The following is a 12591-nucleotide window of genomic DNA, read 5'->3' on the forward strand; positions in this document are numbered from 1 at the left end:
CGCCACCGCGACGCCAACTCCGTCGCCTGCATCGAGGATAAGTGCTACGTGCTCACATTCAACGAGTACTGCAGGTGGGTGTGCAACGACATACGCCGCTCGGCATACTGCATACTGTACACTGCACACTGCACACTGCACACTGCACACTGCACACTGCACTGACACTTGTCATACGTCAATGTGTAGCGCACAGAAAAGGCGTATGTACGCATTTGATGCACGCATTGACGTTTGACAGCTGTCAGTTTGCAAAAATGTTACCCGAAAACATGTTTTTACTTTGAAGTTTGTAATTTCTTCCACACATTGACTGTTTTATTCAAAAAACTTTGTTAATTTACTAGAGAACTAATAAGAAGAAATTGTCTCGTTGCAGATATAGAAAGCGGCTAAAAGCGTCAGAAGAGGGCATCACGATGGCGCCGTCCATAGTGCCTGCGCTGCCGGCGAGCGAGGTGTCGCCCGCGCTGGCGCCCAACGACACCAAGCTGCCGCCCTCCGTGTCGCCGGACCTCGTGCTCTTCTGCCGCAAGATATACGACTTCAGGTCCAAGAAGATCCACGTGCCCAACAAATGAGAGCACGCCGCTACCGCCTGCACACGGTCGCCGCTCCTTTGCCGAATGATCTCGGCTGCTGCGAGTTACACTCGATATGGTTAAGCCAACGGTTGGGCAACGCAATCTTGCTAAACCGAGATCTAGTAAGCTCTCACTTCTTTATGGATGTGAGAATTATATAGAAAAGTGAATACCAAAGTCGCTTTTCGCGTTCGATTGACGACTCGATGATGAAAACTGCAATCGTGTCGTCTGTCCGCTGCAGTGGACTTTAAAATTATTGATGTATGAATAGTGTCACCACCCCCATCCCCCAATTAGTACAAATACACGTAGAAGCCCTTGTGGTACTTGACTCCAAGTTATATTTGTAAGTAAGAGCCGATTGAAACTTATGTTGCCAGTGTCGTGATTTGTGGTAGATAAAATATTCCGTGTTATTTATTTGCTGGATTCCTGCTGACGTCGGATTATTAAATAAATCATTTTTATCAATGGATGCCTTTTATAAAGTGTAAGTAGTAGTAAGAGTCGTAAAGCATAATGTGAATAGAAATATGTTTGTTTGTTTTGCTTTTGGGGTAATCTAAGTCCTTATTATTATCGATTTGGTAGTTTGCGAATCGTGTGCTCGGGGACTTATTTTGCATGACTGATTCTCGTAGTTTTACAGCTGCATACACACTATAAAGCATTTATTTCGATATGATTTCTTTCCTTTGTTATTGTAGCGTCTGTAATAAATTATTATTTTTATAATTTCGTGCAAGTGAGAGGTTTACGCTGTTTTTAATCGATATATTTTCGAATAAATCACGTAGTGCTTACAATAAGTGTGTTGATATGAGAACCAGTATAAGAATACAATCCCAAAGAATTTGGTATACAAATTCGATGATTTATTATCAATTAAAACTGGGATGACTTTTCATATATACTGGTTATAATATATTTGTAAATCCCATCCGATGAAAAAAGTTACACGTATTAAAATGTGTAACTTTTTTCGTCAAAGAGGTCGATTAGTGTTAAATTTAACATTAGCTGAAGTCCCTGCGAGTTTTAATATTTGGCGAAACCATTTTACTTTTGTCTCTTCCTCTATTTTTACTTTTAACTAAAATATGTAATTATAGATCAGCGATTTTCGAACATGGCAGTAAAAGAACATATAACACCAAGAATTTTACACATTGTTTTTATGTTTCATATTGGTACCAATATTTTTAAACAAAATTTACGCTGCCTTTAAAGGAATTGATTTTTCATTGCATTTCAATCATTAGGTGTACGATTTATTTTGATAAATGAAACGGTTTGATTTTTAAAAAGATTTTATTAAAAGAAAGAAGACTGATTTTACGAAAACGGCAACAGTTTACATCAATATGTTTTTCGCTACATGCGACAATGGTACATTCATTCAATTTGTAAGTTAACCTTTTTGTAGAAGCGCAGTATTTAACATTATTGAAACAACAAGTGGGAACATTGTAACATATTTTAAATGTAATATTAGAGCATAGACTTAAACATAAAAAAACACAGATGTGTTAAAAAGAAATCAAATTCAATTTTGATATTTGTCTGAATGAAGCAGCATCTTTTTAGAAATTCGCAGACAAATTGCTCGACTTGAAAAGGTGAAACGCTTTAACCTTTTAGTTTGACGAATTTTACTGAAAATGAAAATGGAAGAACACAAAACACGTAGTACTCGGTTTACATTATTGCAGCCCAGCGATCGAAATCCGCGCTGGATTACCACTGGAAAAATGAAAACCCACACAATGTATGGGCTTACGTTTTTCCAAAATTTCGCTGGATTTGAATACTGTAAACCGGGCATCACGCGTTGCATTTGTTTGTGAATAAATTTTAATAAGTTCGGAATATATAGCTCCGTATTTCGTTCGTGAAATTCTTGTAAAGGGCATTTAAATGATTGTGTTTTATATATTTATTTTTTATCCTCTACTTAGTTCGTGTATGTGATTTCGCTGCCTAACTTTTAAGCTATTATTATTTTTGTAAATATTCTTTGTTAGTAGTACTTTCTAAATTTGTTATCCTTCCAGTGAGATTATTTTCTTATTCATCCTTATAATTAAAAATCTATGAAATCGTGGTATCAACAATTTATTTAAATACATTTATTAATGAATTTTATACTGTTTTAATCAGTATCATGTTTCTAAGCAGGTTTTTGAACGCAGAACAATTGAAGATTTTATAAAACACAAATGTATACAACAAACTAGACTACAAAGATATTATTTAGAAATCAAATGAAATATTAATGTTTACGAATTATATCACAAATGATTCATAAATTAATTTAATAACGATTAAAAATAAATTCTAAATTGTTGATTTATGCAAAAACATCGATTTTATTTCAAAAACCTGTATTTGTTAGTGTAAATATTATACTAAAATGTACATCATTAGACAAATAATCAAATACGAAAAATCAAGGAGACCAAAATGGACCACAATGTGTCACTTCTTTTTCTGGTAAACGTTTTATTTTGGTATTTTATTTATAGTATGCCAGTGTAGGTAAAAATTAAATTCCATCAAGAGTATGCTTTAAACCACGAAATATTTCTTCAAAGTCTCACTGGGTCTATTCCAAAGCTTATATTTTCTCTTTATTTCATTGCTTAACGCCAAAAAATTAGAAGCAAAAATTTCTATTGTCCTGTAAAGATGTAATACCACTGTCCTTCTTTAGGTTAAACCGATGGCGGAGGATTGTGACATACTTGGCATGCCAACACTTTGTAACCCTTTACTGGTTCCCAAGAGGATAAAGATAAATCAATTATACAAGGTAATCAGTGTAAAAATATATTAGTGAAAAATAGTAAATCATGATAACGAAAAATTGAAGGGATAAATGTTTTCTAACATTTTTGGGGCACTTTCCTCCGCCATTATACTCATTATTAATTAATGATAGATTTAACGAGTAAATTCCATAATACTATTACTATAAGTGAGCCCTCCCTTGCTTGTAGATGGATTGTTTTAAAGATGTTACCTGGTATTCTGCAGAACCTTCTTATAGTCAATCAGTTTTAGAATTAGGTTATTACTAATAAGAAAAAAAATACCTTGTTTTTATTATTTATTTGTTTCAATGGAAATTATATAGGTATATTTTTATTATTGTAACCTACATAGTTACGTTGGCTGTAATTTAATATTGATGTAAAATTAATATATGTATTTTTATTTCAACATTTGTTTTATTTCCCTCCAATATATCAATCAGGTAAGTTTTTCAGGTTCATATAACATTTGACTATCTAATAAATTGGGATCATTATTAAGGCGCAGTCTACAAACTAAAAAATCTCTCACCTGCCCATGCCTTTGCTGAGAAGATAAGAATTATCAAGAAATAAAGAAAATTCCATCCGATGCAGTTACAACTCGTAAAGATTGATAATTTGATATAAAATGCTTATAGTTTTGAACAGGCTATATTTATTACATCAACTGAATAATTGTCAACCGAAAAGTTGACATACTAAATGGCATTTAACATTCAATACAGCAAACATCCAAAGCTAAACATTACATAAGACCATCAAAACACACAGATGTATATGGAACTTTCACAATTAGTCAATAAATGTAAACATATAAAACTATCTATACCTTAGCAAATTCATATAAAACATTAACATTCTGAATACTACATTTTTTATTAAGATGGTTACATTTGCATTTAAAACTGATTTGTGCATATACTATAATTTGGGTATGTCTACAAACAGAAAGATATTTGACTTTACTTTCTTTTAACCAACTTTTACTTTGCATATTTGAAAAATGTAACATTTTAGGCCTTTTAACATTGGTACATATAAATTTGTCAGAATTTTCTAATAACACAATTGTTCTTGAATAGTCTGGATTGTTTACATTTTCTTTTGAATTTATACAACTTACTACTTTCGTGAATTATTGTCAGTTTCAACAAGAAATTGTTACATGCTTTTTAAGTGTTTTGCAGCTCTAAATGGGTTGGGAACATACTCAAATTATCTACTCTGACTTTGATTATTAAAATAGGTTATAACAATTTAAAGATATACCCGAGCAGTTTAAAACTTGGAGGTTTGAACATATACAATTTTATACAAAGCCCACAGCATAACTCTATACTTATAAGTTTCTTTTATATAAATGTCATTATTTCAAATTAAACATTCTACATAGTATGGTTTTTAAGATTCAATTTCACAGATTTATACATTGGCAGCATTATACATAAAATAATTCATTTTAATTTAATATCTATTACCACACAACATCTACATTTATAAGCTAAATATTTGTTTTTCAATCATCTTGACAGCACAAGGTCATGCGCACTGCAGTCCTCTCTCACATTCTCCCCCTATATTGTTCTGCGAAGGGACTTATACAAAGCTCCAAACAGTCAAGATATTTGATAAACACAATACCATAAAAAGTATATTTTCATACTGTACATATGATTTTTATTGCCCTTTTATATTTTTTATACAACATTCTAACATCTTAATTACAAAGATTAAAATACAAGCAAAATCTAACAACTATACAATAAAAATAAATCAAAATGAAATACTCAATGCTATTACATCAAATATCACATTCCAAAATCATATCTCAATATGTAATACCCATTATTTATATGAAACCCATTATTTATATACATTTAACTAAATAAAATGCTATTTAGAGATATCCAATGAGTAGCCACTGGAAAGGTTAGTTGAACCTGTGAAGGCCGTATCAAATATGATTTTTTTTTACTATAAATCATCTGAAGTAGTTAGACCTGAGATATCCCAAAAGAAACATGGTAGTTGTCATTGATCTAGGCTAGGTCTAAGATGGCAGCTATCATTAGTAAGGTATTTTCTATAGTGGTTTTTATTTATTTTACATATTTGCAGTCTCTACTGAGGGGCACCCACCCCACACCAGATTTTCTCAAGAAACGGAATCTGTTCTATTATTGCAAAAATGCTTTTTTTTAGTGTGCAATTAGTTTTATATGAAGAATGCTAACCCATGTTGATTTTAAATTTATAAGAAACATAAAATTAATTAACAACAGAAATCAAGAAAGATATTTGTTTTTCCAAAGTGTTTATATTTATGTCAAAGTAAGAAATTAAAACTCTTCATATAAATATTAAATTGTACCACACTAAAATTATTATGGTTATTTTTTTAGATCTGATAAACAGCATTTCTATAAAAAAAATGCTAAATACCTCAAAAATTACAGCAACTGTTGGTTTTACGAGCTGTTTTATAAAATGCCTTACTGTGCATTGTCAAACTGTCAGACTTAGCAACTAAATCATCCAGTTTTTCTCCCCTTTCTAGTACAGCCTTGATAGTATCATGCAGTATTATCTTTGTTTCGTCAAGGTCATTTTGTATCTTCGTTAAAGCATCAGCTTCTCTTGGATTCTGGTATTTAGCTAAATACTGAGGTAGAACAGGAAAATCTATAGAGGTTTCATTACCAGTTGCCCATAAATTTGTCGGCACTTTAGCAGTAAATTCATCTAGAATTTTAGTTATTAGTGTGTGAGCTACTCTATTAGGGTACTCATGATCCGATATTAAGATCCCAGCAAGGTTATCTGCTCGTACATACACTTGTAACATGTATTCACCTTCTTTGACTGATTGTCTTGTTGCTTGTTGTGTTCTCTCCACTATAGTTTTACTCACAAACACCATAAATTCTTGTACAGATGAACGTTGAAAGAAACTAAAGCTTTGCAAATCATATGCTGCCTTCAGCACAGTTGCGCTGTTCACTCCCTTGTAGAGAACTCCTAGTGCATATACCCTGACCATGTTGACGACACTAGTTTTCCGTGAAGAAGCTTCCAGAAATTAAATAGTTTATTCAATCTTTTTTGAGTATCTTGTCGTCGTAATAAGTGAAAGTTGTAATTGGTTAACTTGAATGGTTTTAACACATTAGAGATTAGTGTAAAGGATGATTTGCTTCACTGTTTAAGAGATAACTACTGTTGACACTTGCAAAGCAGATGATCTCCCTAATCTAGAATTTAAACAAATTATAATATCGAAATACTTGATACGAAGTTATTTAAGTAAAACGTCAGATAGACAATTATTTTTTAAATGACAATGACACTTTTTTCGACTTTTTTAACTACAGAATAAATAACTTGCTTGTACAGAAGAGTAATGAAATTCAATATTCTCATCTGAAGTACTGTAATAGACACCTAATTTGAGTTTATAAGGTTTTAAACAGAATCCATTTTTAACATGTATTCAAAATCAAGTTATTTGTTTTATTGAAACGCAGTTTTGGTTCAAATTTATATCCTAGTTACTCTATGATTAATTTTATTTTGATTTTTTGACAGTGACACTTATGTGTCGTGACCTACAAAAGTTAATAAACTTGTATTTCTGTTTATCTTATACAAAATTAACAAAATTAAGTGCTTACGTATAGTTATGAATAAACTATATTTAAGTGATCGTTATCTAAAAACATAATTGGTCAACAATGTCTGAAACCGTTGAAAAAGTTGAATGTGGTGTGGATGCTCGAAGACGTGTATTGAATTTAGCAGTTTCAACAGTACTTCTAGAGACTGGCTTCGATTCTGCAGATAAAATGTCACTGGAGACTTTAACTGAAATGCTACAATGTTGTATGTCTTCCTATTATATATGTTATTGTTAGGTCTTAACAACTTTCTCTTCAAAAAGTTTTCTATTCCAATTTCACCTAATTGCTACGATAATATTTTCTCAACTTTTCAGTTTTTACTGAACTTGGCAACTCAGCAAGAGGATTTTGTGAACTATCGGGAAGAGTTGAGCCAGTGCTAAATGATATTGTTATGGGTTTGATGAATATGGGTATGATTTAACTTTCTTTTAATCTCATTGGTGTTTATTAAATAAATTTTATTCTTTGTTAACCTCACTTTATTTTGCAGGTATAAGTATCCAAGGTATAGAACAATATGCAGCAAGACCTAATAGACATGTAATTCAGCCTCCGCAGCAAGCGACTGCCCCTCGGACACCAGCTATGCTGTCAGCAGGGGCTAAAGCAAAACCTGCACCACATATACCATTTCATTTACCACCACTTCCTGACCCTCATGCATATATTAGAACTCCAGTAAGACTACTTTGCTAAGTGTTACTTTGCTAGGGAACTCTGGGTACTGACTTGCCAAATAATAAAATGCTCGGAAGCCACTGATTTGTATAAATGGACTGGTGATTGCTTAGAAATTAGCTTTTCATTCTGACTAAGGCTCTTTTTTATGTTACTGACAATTATGTTGACAGTTGGCAGTTGACACTATTATCATCTCCAAAATGGTGGAAATACCATAAACCAAATACCATGTTTTATAGTCCATTGATAGAGATCAGTAGGTATAAGCATTTATGAATTTCTTCAGAATAGGACTCTATTAAATAATAATTTCAGATACTATGTTTTGTGCATACACTATTGTCATGTACACCTTTAAAGGTTTTTTAATTTCCTATACAGACACACAAACAACCAGTAACAGAGTATGAGGCGATAAGAGAAAAAGCTGCCACACAAAAGAGGGATATTGAAAAAGCACTAACAAAATTCTTAGCAAAGACAAGTGAAACACATAATTTGTTTAACACTGAAGATAACCAAGTTTATCCATGTAAGTGTTTATTCAAAATTAACTTTTTTCTTAAAAAAATCCCAAATATTGTCTTTATTACTGCTGCTGAATCAGAATATATTTTATTCTACCATAAATATAGTCTGTAATAAATCAAAACATTATTTGATTAATATTTTTGTAATATAAAAAATATTGATTTATATAGAATGCTTAAATATCTGTAGAGTTTGGTAAACAAAATGACATTTTAAAATATTTCAGTAATAGCCTGTAAGCCTACATTTCCCGCTTATCTCCCTTGTCTACTACCAACTGACCAAGTATTTGACTTTGATGAATTGGAATACCACTTCCAAGTGGCTAATAGAACTGAGGATATGCCCACAGAGAAAAAAGGTAAGAATAGTCCTAAACAATCAGCTTAAAATAATTTTAATAGAAGAAAACTATTAACTTTTCACACTTAGGGTTGTCAATACTCACTAAGGACATCTCACAGTAGGTGGACTTGTCAGTCTACCATTCGTCCCAATGTAATTTATTTTCTTATTGTTAGAATGGGACACTCCTTAAATAGGTTTAGTATTAAAACTATACTAAGAGACTGCTTATGTAATTATTAAATATGCAGTAGAAAAGGTATTTTGACACTATTTGTACCATAACTTTATGTACACTGATTTATGATGTTTTATTTGTATTTTTAATTATAGATCAATCAGATAATGAAGGTGATAATGGAGGTGACAATGACAATGCAAATAATTCTCAATCTGAAAACCAGGACAATGCTGCACCATCGAGCCCAGAAAGAAGCAAAACTTGAGAATGGATGATCATAGATAAATGTATTTTACAAATAAATGAAACTAAATTTTTAATGTTTAATTTAATTTTTATGTTATAAGGTGGCAAATTAGCAAGTGGCCAGCTGAATGCGATGAAATGGCAAAGTGACCGCTGCCCATAGACCTCTTCAATTGCAGATGCAATGCCTACTCTTAAGCAAAGGAGTAGACACACCTAAAGGGTATAATTCCCATTCCCATGCCTCTCCTCCGCTGTCAAACCCACTTTTCTAAAGGTACTAAAATTTTATTGTCCCATATCCTGAATGTATTTGTGCTACATTGTGCTTATCAAAAAGCTTACAATTTAGTTGAGTTGTATCTCAATGCTTCAAATCTATGTAATCTGAACTCTTGAGACAGTTCAGAGCAGATTTACACTATTTACTATTGCATTGATAATAAAACAAACTGTGTAGACAAAATTATACCATTTAATCTTAAAAAAGGTGTGAATTACTTTAATGAAGAAGAATTTATAACAGGGAGTACTTCAATTCCGTCTCTCTTCACAACAGTCACCTGGAAATTGGGTAGGCTGACAAATAGACGCTTGTGTACTTCCTGGACACACTTCTGAAGTATTTCATATGCCTCCTTTTCTGTTAAATCTGTAAAATACATGATCAGCATGTTTTACATGTGCATAGAAAAAAACAAAAATTACAACTTTTCTTTACATTGTAATCTGTAAGTGTTCTTTACCTTTTTTATAATAACGATCCATAACACTCAGACTTAAGTAACCACCAAAGCCATGAGCTGCAAATGGAACTTTAATGCTGGATGCTAAATAATCCATAAAATACAATTCAGGGCCATTTTCCTTGTCGTAACCACCCATTAAGATGTTCACAAAGTATGGTGACTGAAAACATAAAGGTAGAATAATTATTAACGTTTTTGTCGCAATGCTCAAGCTAAACCACTATTTCTGGACACAAATTGGAAAACTTGTCACACTTTGATGTATTTAAAAAACTATGAATGTTGACATGTAACTTACACTGCTCCTGAGGTACTCAGCTAAGTTCCGGCGAGTAAAATTCGCTGCTGCTGTTGGCCCGAGCTCATACCCATTGCGCATTTTATACAGTTGAATATTCTTTGCAATATATTCTGCAAATTGTGTTGTATCGCCGGAATCTCCTACCACTCCCATTACAAGCTTGTCCGATATTTTATAAATCTTTTCTTCGTCTATTAAAAGAAAGCGTATTGTTAAGGAAAAAATCGCAAAAAGTGGAAATGATGAATAACCGAAGTCGCTAACTCACCATCCTTCATCACCATAATACTATGGCTATTTGTTTGATCAGCAGCTATCATAACAAAATCGTTGCATTGGATTCCCAGGAGACATTGTAAATTGATATTAGACATATTTAAAAACGTATATCCTTTAAAATACCGCTACAAACAATATAAACGATTAACCTCGACAAGCAAAACTCGAAACTTGTCAAATCATTTATTTTTAGGGTTGCATTCATAGCACAAGATTTGCAATAAATATGAAGATTTTTATAAACTAACCGAAGAAGATTTCTTTCTTTTAAATACTACATAGGTTTAAGAAGTTTAAGTTTTAGTTTTAACATTAATTTTCAATTTCATCTTTTCAATGGATTATTCCATCATCCGTCTTTCATGCAGTTTTATACCATACATTGCGAAAGCTTGATATCTGGCAACTATCAAGAGGAGACTGACATTGACATTGACGTTTCATGGAGTTTAAAAAAAATGTTTTGATGGAAGAATCGACAAGAAACAAGAAAACGAACATAAATATAATAATTTCCTGCATTAATTACAAACGTGTGATGCAAAAAAATGATCAAAAAAGTTGCTGTTGGTATATCTGGAGGAGTTGATAGTGCAGTTGCGGCACTTCTTTTAAAACGTTTAGGTTAGCTGTTTAAATGTTACAAAATATACTCATGAATGAATTCTGTGATTAATACTATTTTAAATTACAGGATACCATGTTGAAGGGGTCTTTATGAGAAACTGGGATCATAATTATGAAGCAGGTTTTTGTTCAGGCGAAAAAGATTTCGAAGATGCTTCATTTGTTTGCCGTAAGCTCGATATTCCTTTACATAAAGTGTATTTCATCAAAGAGTATTGGAATGAAGTGTTCACCGTATTGCTGAAGGAATATGAGACAGGTTTAACACCTAATCCAGACATATTATGCAACAGATATATTAAATTTGATAGCTTTTTTGAACATTGCAGGAACAATTTAGGAATTGATGCTATAGCTACAGGTCATTATGCAAACACATCATTTGGACCTTATTTAGAATTTTATAAGGAAAATGAAGGTAATTTTCTAGAAAAATCAATTGATTAAATTTTTGTAATGGCCTTAACTGTATTCAATACTGCATTAATGCTTTTTTAGGTGTAAGACTTTTACAGCCTAGAGACAAACATAAGGATCAAACTTTCTTTTTATCGCAAGTGAAGCAGTTTGCTTTAAGAAAATGTATGTTCCCAATAGCAAACTTATTGAAAACAACTGTCAGGGGTATAGCTAAAGATGAAGGTTTAATTCAAGTTGCTAATAAAAGAGACAGCACTGGAATATGTTTCATAGGAAAGCGAAGATTTCAAGACTTCATTGAAGATGTTTGTATATTATTTGATTTTTTTTCTTTAAGTAATCATTTTTGTGTATAACTTTTGTGTATGACTGTATTATTTATTTTTCAGTACATTGAAACAAAAAAGGGTCTTTTTATAGATATTGACACAGGGCAGCCTGTAGGAGAACACAGTGGGATACATAAATGGACAGTTGGTCAGAAATGTTGTTTAGCAAATTATAAACATTCATATTTTGTATTCAAGAAAGATTTATATGAAAACAATATTTATGTGGTAAGTTGTATTGGATCTTATATGTAGTAAAACATTTAGTACATATTGATTTATTAAAAAATTAATCTATTAATGTTTTCAGGTGGCTGGAACTGAACATCCAGCATTATGGAATAATTTATGTTTTACAATAGAACCTCATTGGATTCACAGTGAACCTGAAGAGTTGCAGCACAACAGTGTATTATACTGTTATTTTAGGTTTCAACATACAAAGCCCTTAGTGACATGCAGAGTTACTAAAAATGCTGAAGGATTGACAATTTTTTTGGATAAACGTCTAAGAGCACTTACAGAAGGACAGTTTGGAGTTATGTATAAAAATGATGAATGCCTTGGTAGTGCGAAAATTAAGAGTGTTTGTCATAATGTAACATATAAATTATAAACATTGATTGTTATGTACCTTTGAATAAAATGTGTTAGTTAATAAAATCGTTTGTGTTCACTACTCTAAGAAAATAGAGAAATAATAAATTAACAAATGAAATAATAAATCAGCACCTTCAACGTTTTAGAATAACGGGAGCTAAAATAAGCTTTTAGTTTTATCAATCCTTTTTAGCTGGCAACGCTGTCAAGAGACAATCT

The 12591-nt window shown here is 32.0% G+C and overlaps 4 protein-coding genes and 1 long non-coding RNA gene across 5 annotated transcripts; 3 read left to right on the forward strand and 2 right to left on the reverse strand.

Moving 5' to 3' along the window:
* Positions 1 to 3738, forward strand: LOC106104379. Its single transcript, XR_001225667.1, has 3 exons — positions 1 to 74; positions 380 to 3080; positions 3301 to 3738. It is a non-coding gene; the product is annotated as an uncharacterized LOC106104379 (long non-coding RNA).
* A 1378-nt stretch (positions 3739 to 5116) lies between these two features.
* On the reverse strand, positions 5117 to 6737 carry LOC106104382 (synaptobrevin homolog YKT6). The gene has a single exon (XM_013284423.1). The coding sequence runs from the start codon at positions 6441 to 6443 to the stop codon at positions 5847 to 5849; it is 597 nt and encodes a 198-aa protein (XP_013139877.1). The 5' UTR covers positions 6444 to 6737; the 3' UTR covers positions 5117 to 5846.
* A 251-nt stretch (positions 6738 to 6988) lies between these two features.
* On the forward strand, positions 6989 to 9141 carry LOC106104380 (transcription initiation factor TFIID subunit 8). The gene is made up of 6 exons (XM_013284421.1): positions 6989 to 7282; positions 7395 to 7493; positions 7574 to 7761; positions 8146 to 8296; positions 8522 to 8656; positions 8974 to 9141. Exons 1-6 carry the CDS (start codon positions 7135 to 7137, stop codon positions 9084 to 9086), a joined length of 834 nt encoding a protein of 277 aa, XP_013139875.1. The 5' UTR covers positions 6989 to 7134; the 3' UTR covers positions 9087 to 9141.
* A 383-nt stretch (positions 9142 to 9524) lies between these two features.
* LOC106104381 (proteasome subunit beta type-2) lies at positions 9525 to 10579 on the reverse strand. The gene is made up of 4 exons (XM_013284422.1): positions 10386 to 10579; positions 10115 to 10308; positions 9814 to 9976; positions 9525 to 9719 (listed from the first exon to the last, which is right to left on the reverse strand). Exons 1-4 carry the CDS (start codon positions 10489 to 10491, stop codon positions 9565 to 9567), a joined length of 618 nt encoding a protein of 205 aa, XP_013139876.1. The 5' UTR covers positions 10492 to 10579; the 3' UTR covers positions 9525 to 9564.
* A 266-nt stretch (positions 10580 to 10845) lies between these two features.
* LOC106104358 (mitochondrial tRNA-specific 2-thiouridylase 1) lies at positions 10846 to 12435 on the forward strand. Its single transcript, XM_013284392.1, has 5 exons — positions 10846 to 11020; positions 11091 to 11441; positions 11522 to 11748; positions 11833 to 12000; positions 12083 to 12435. Exons 1-5 carry the CDS (start codon positions 10945 to 10947, stop codon positions 12386 to 12388), a joined length of 1128 nt encoding a protein of 375 aa, XP_013139846.1. The 5' UTR covers positions 10846 to 10944; the 3' UTR covers positions 12389 to 12435.
* Positions 12436 to 12591: the final 156 nt, after the last annotated feature.

The sequence above is a fragment of the Papilio polytes genome, unplaced genomic scaffold, assembly GCF_000836215.1.
Source record: "Papilio polytes unplaced genomic scaffold, Ppol_1.0 DF823688.1, whole genome shotgun sequence".
NCBI classification, from domain to species: Eukaryota; Metazoa; Arthropoda; class Insecta; order Lepidoptera; family Papilionidae; genus Papilio; species Papilio polytes.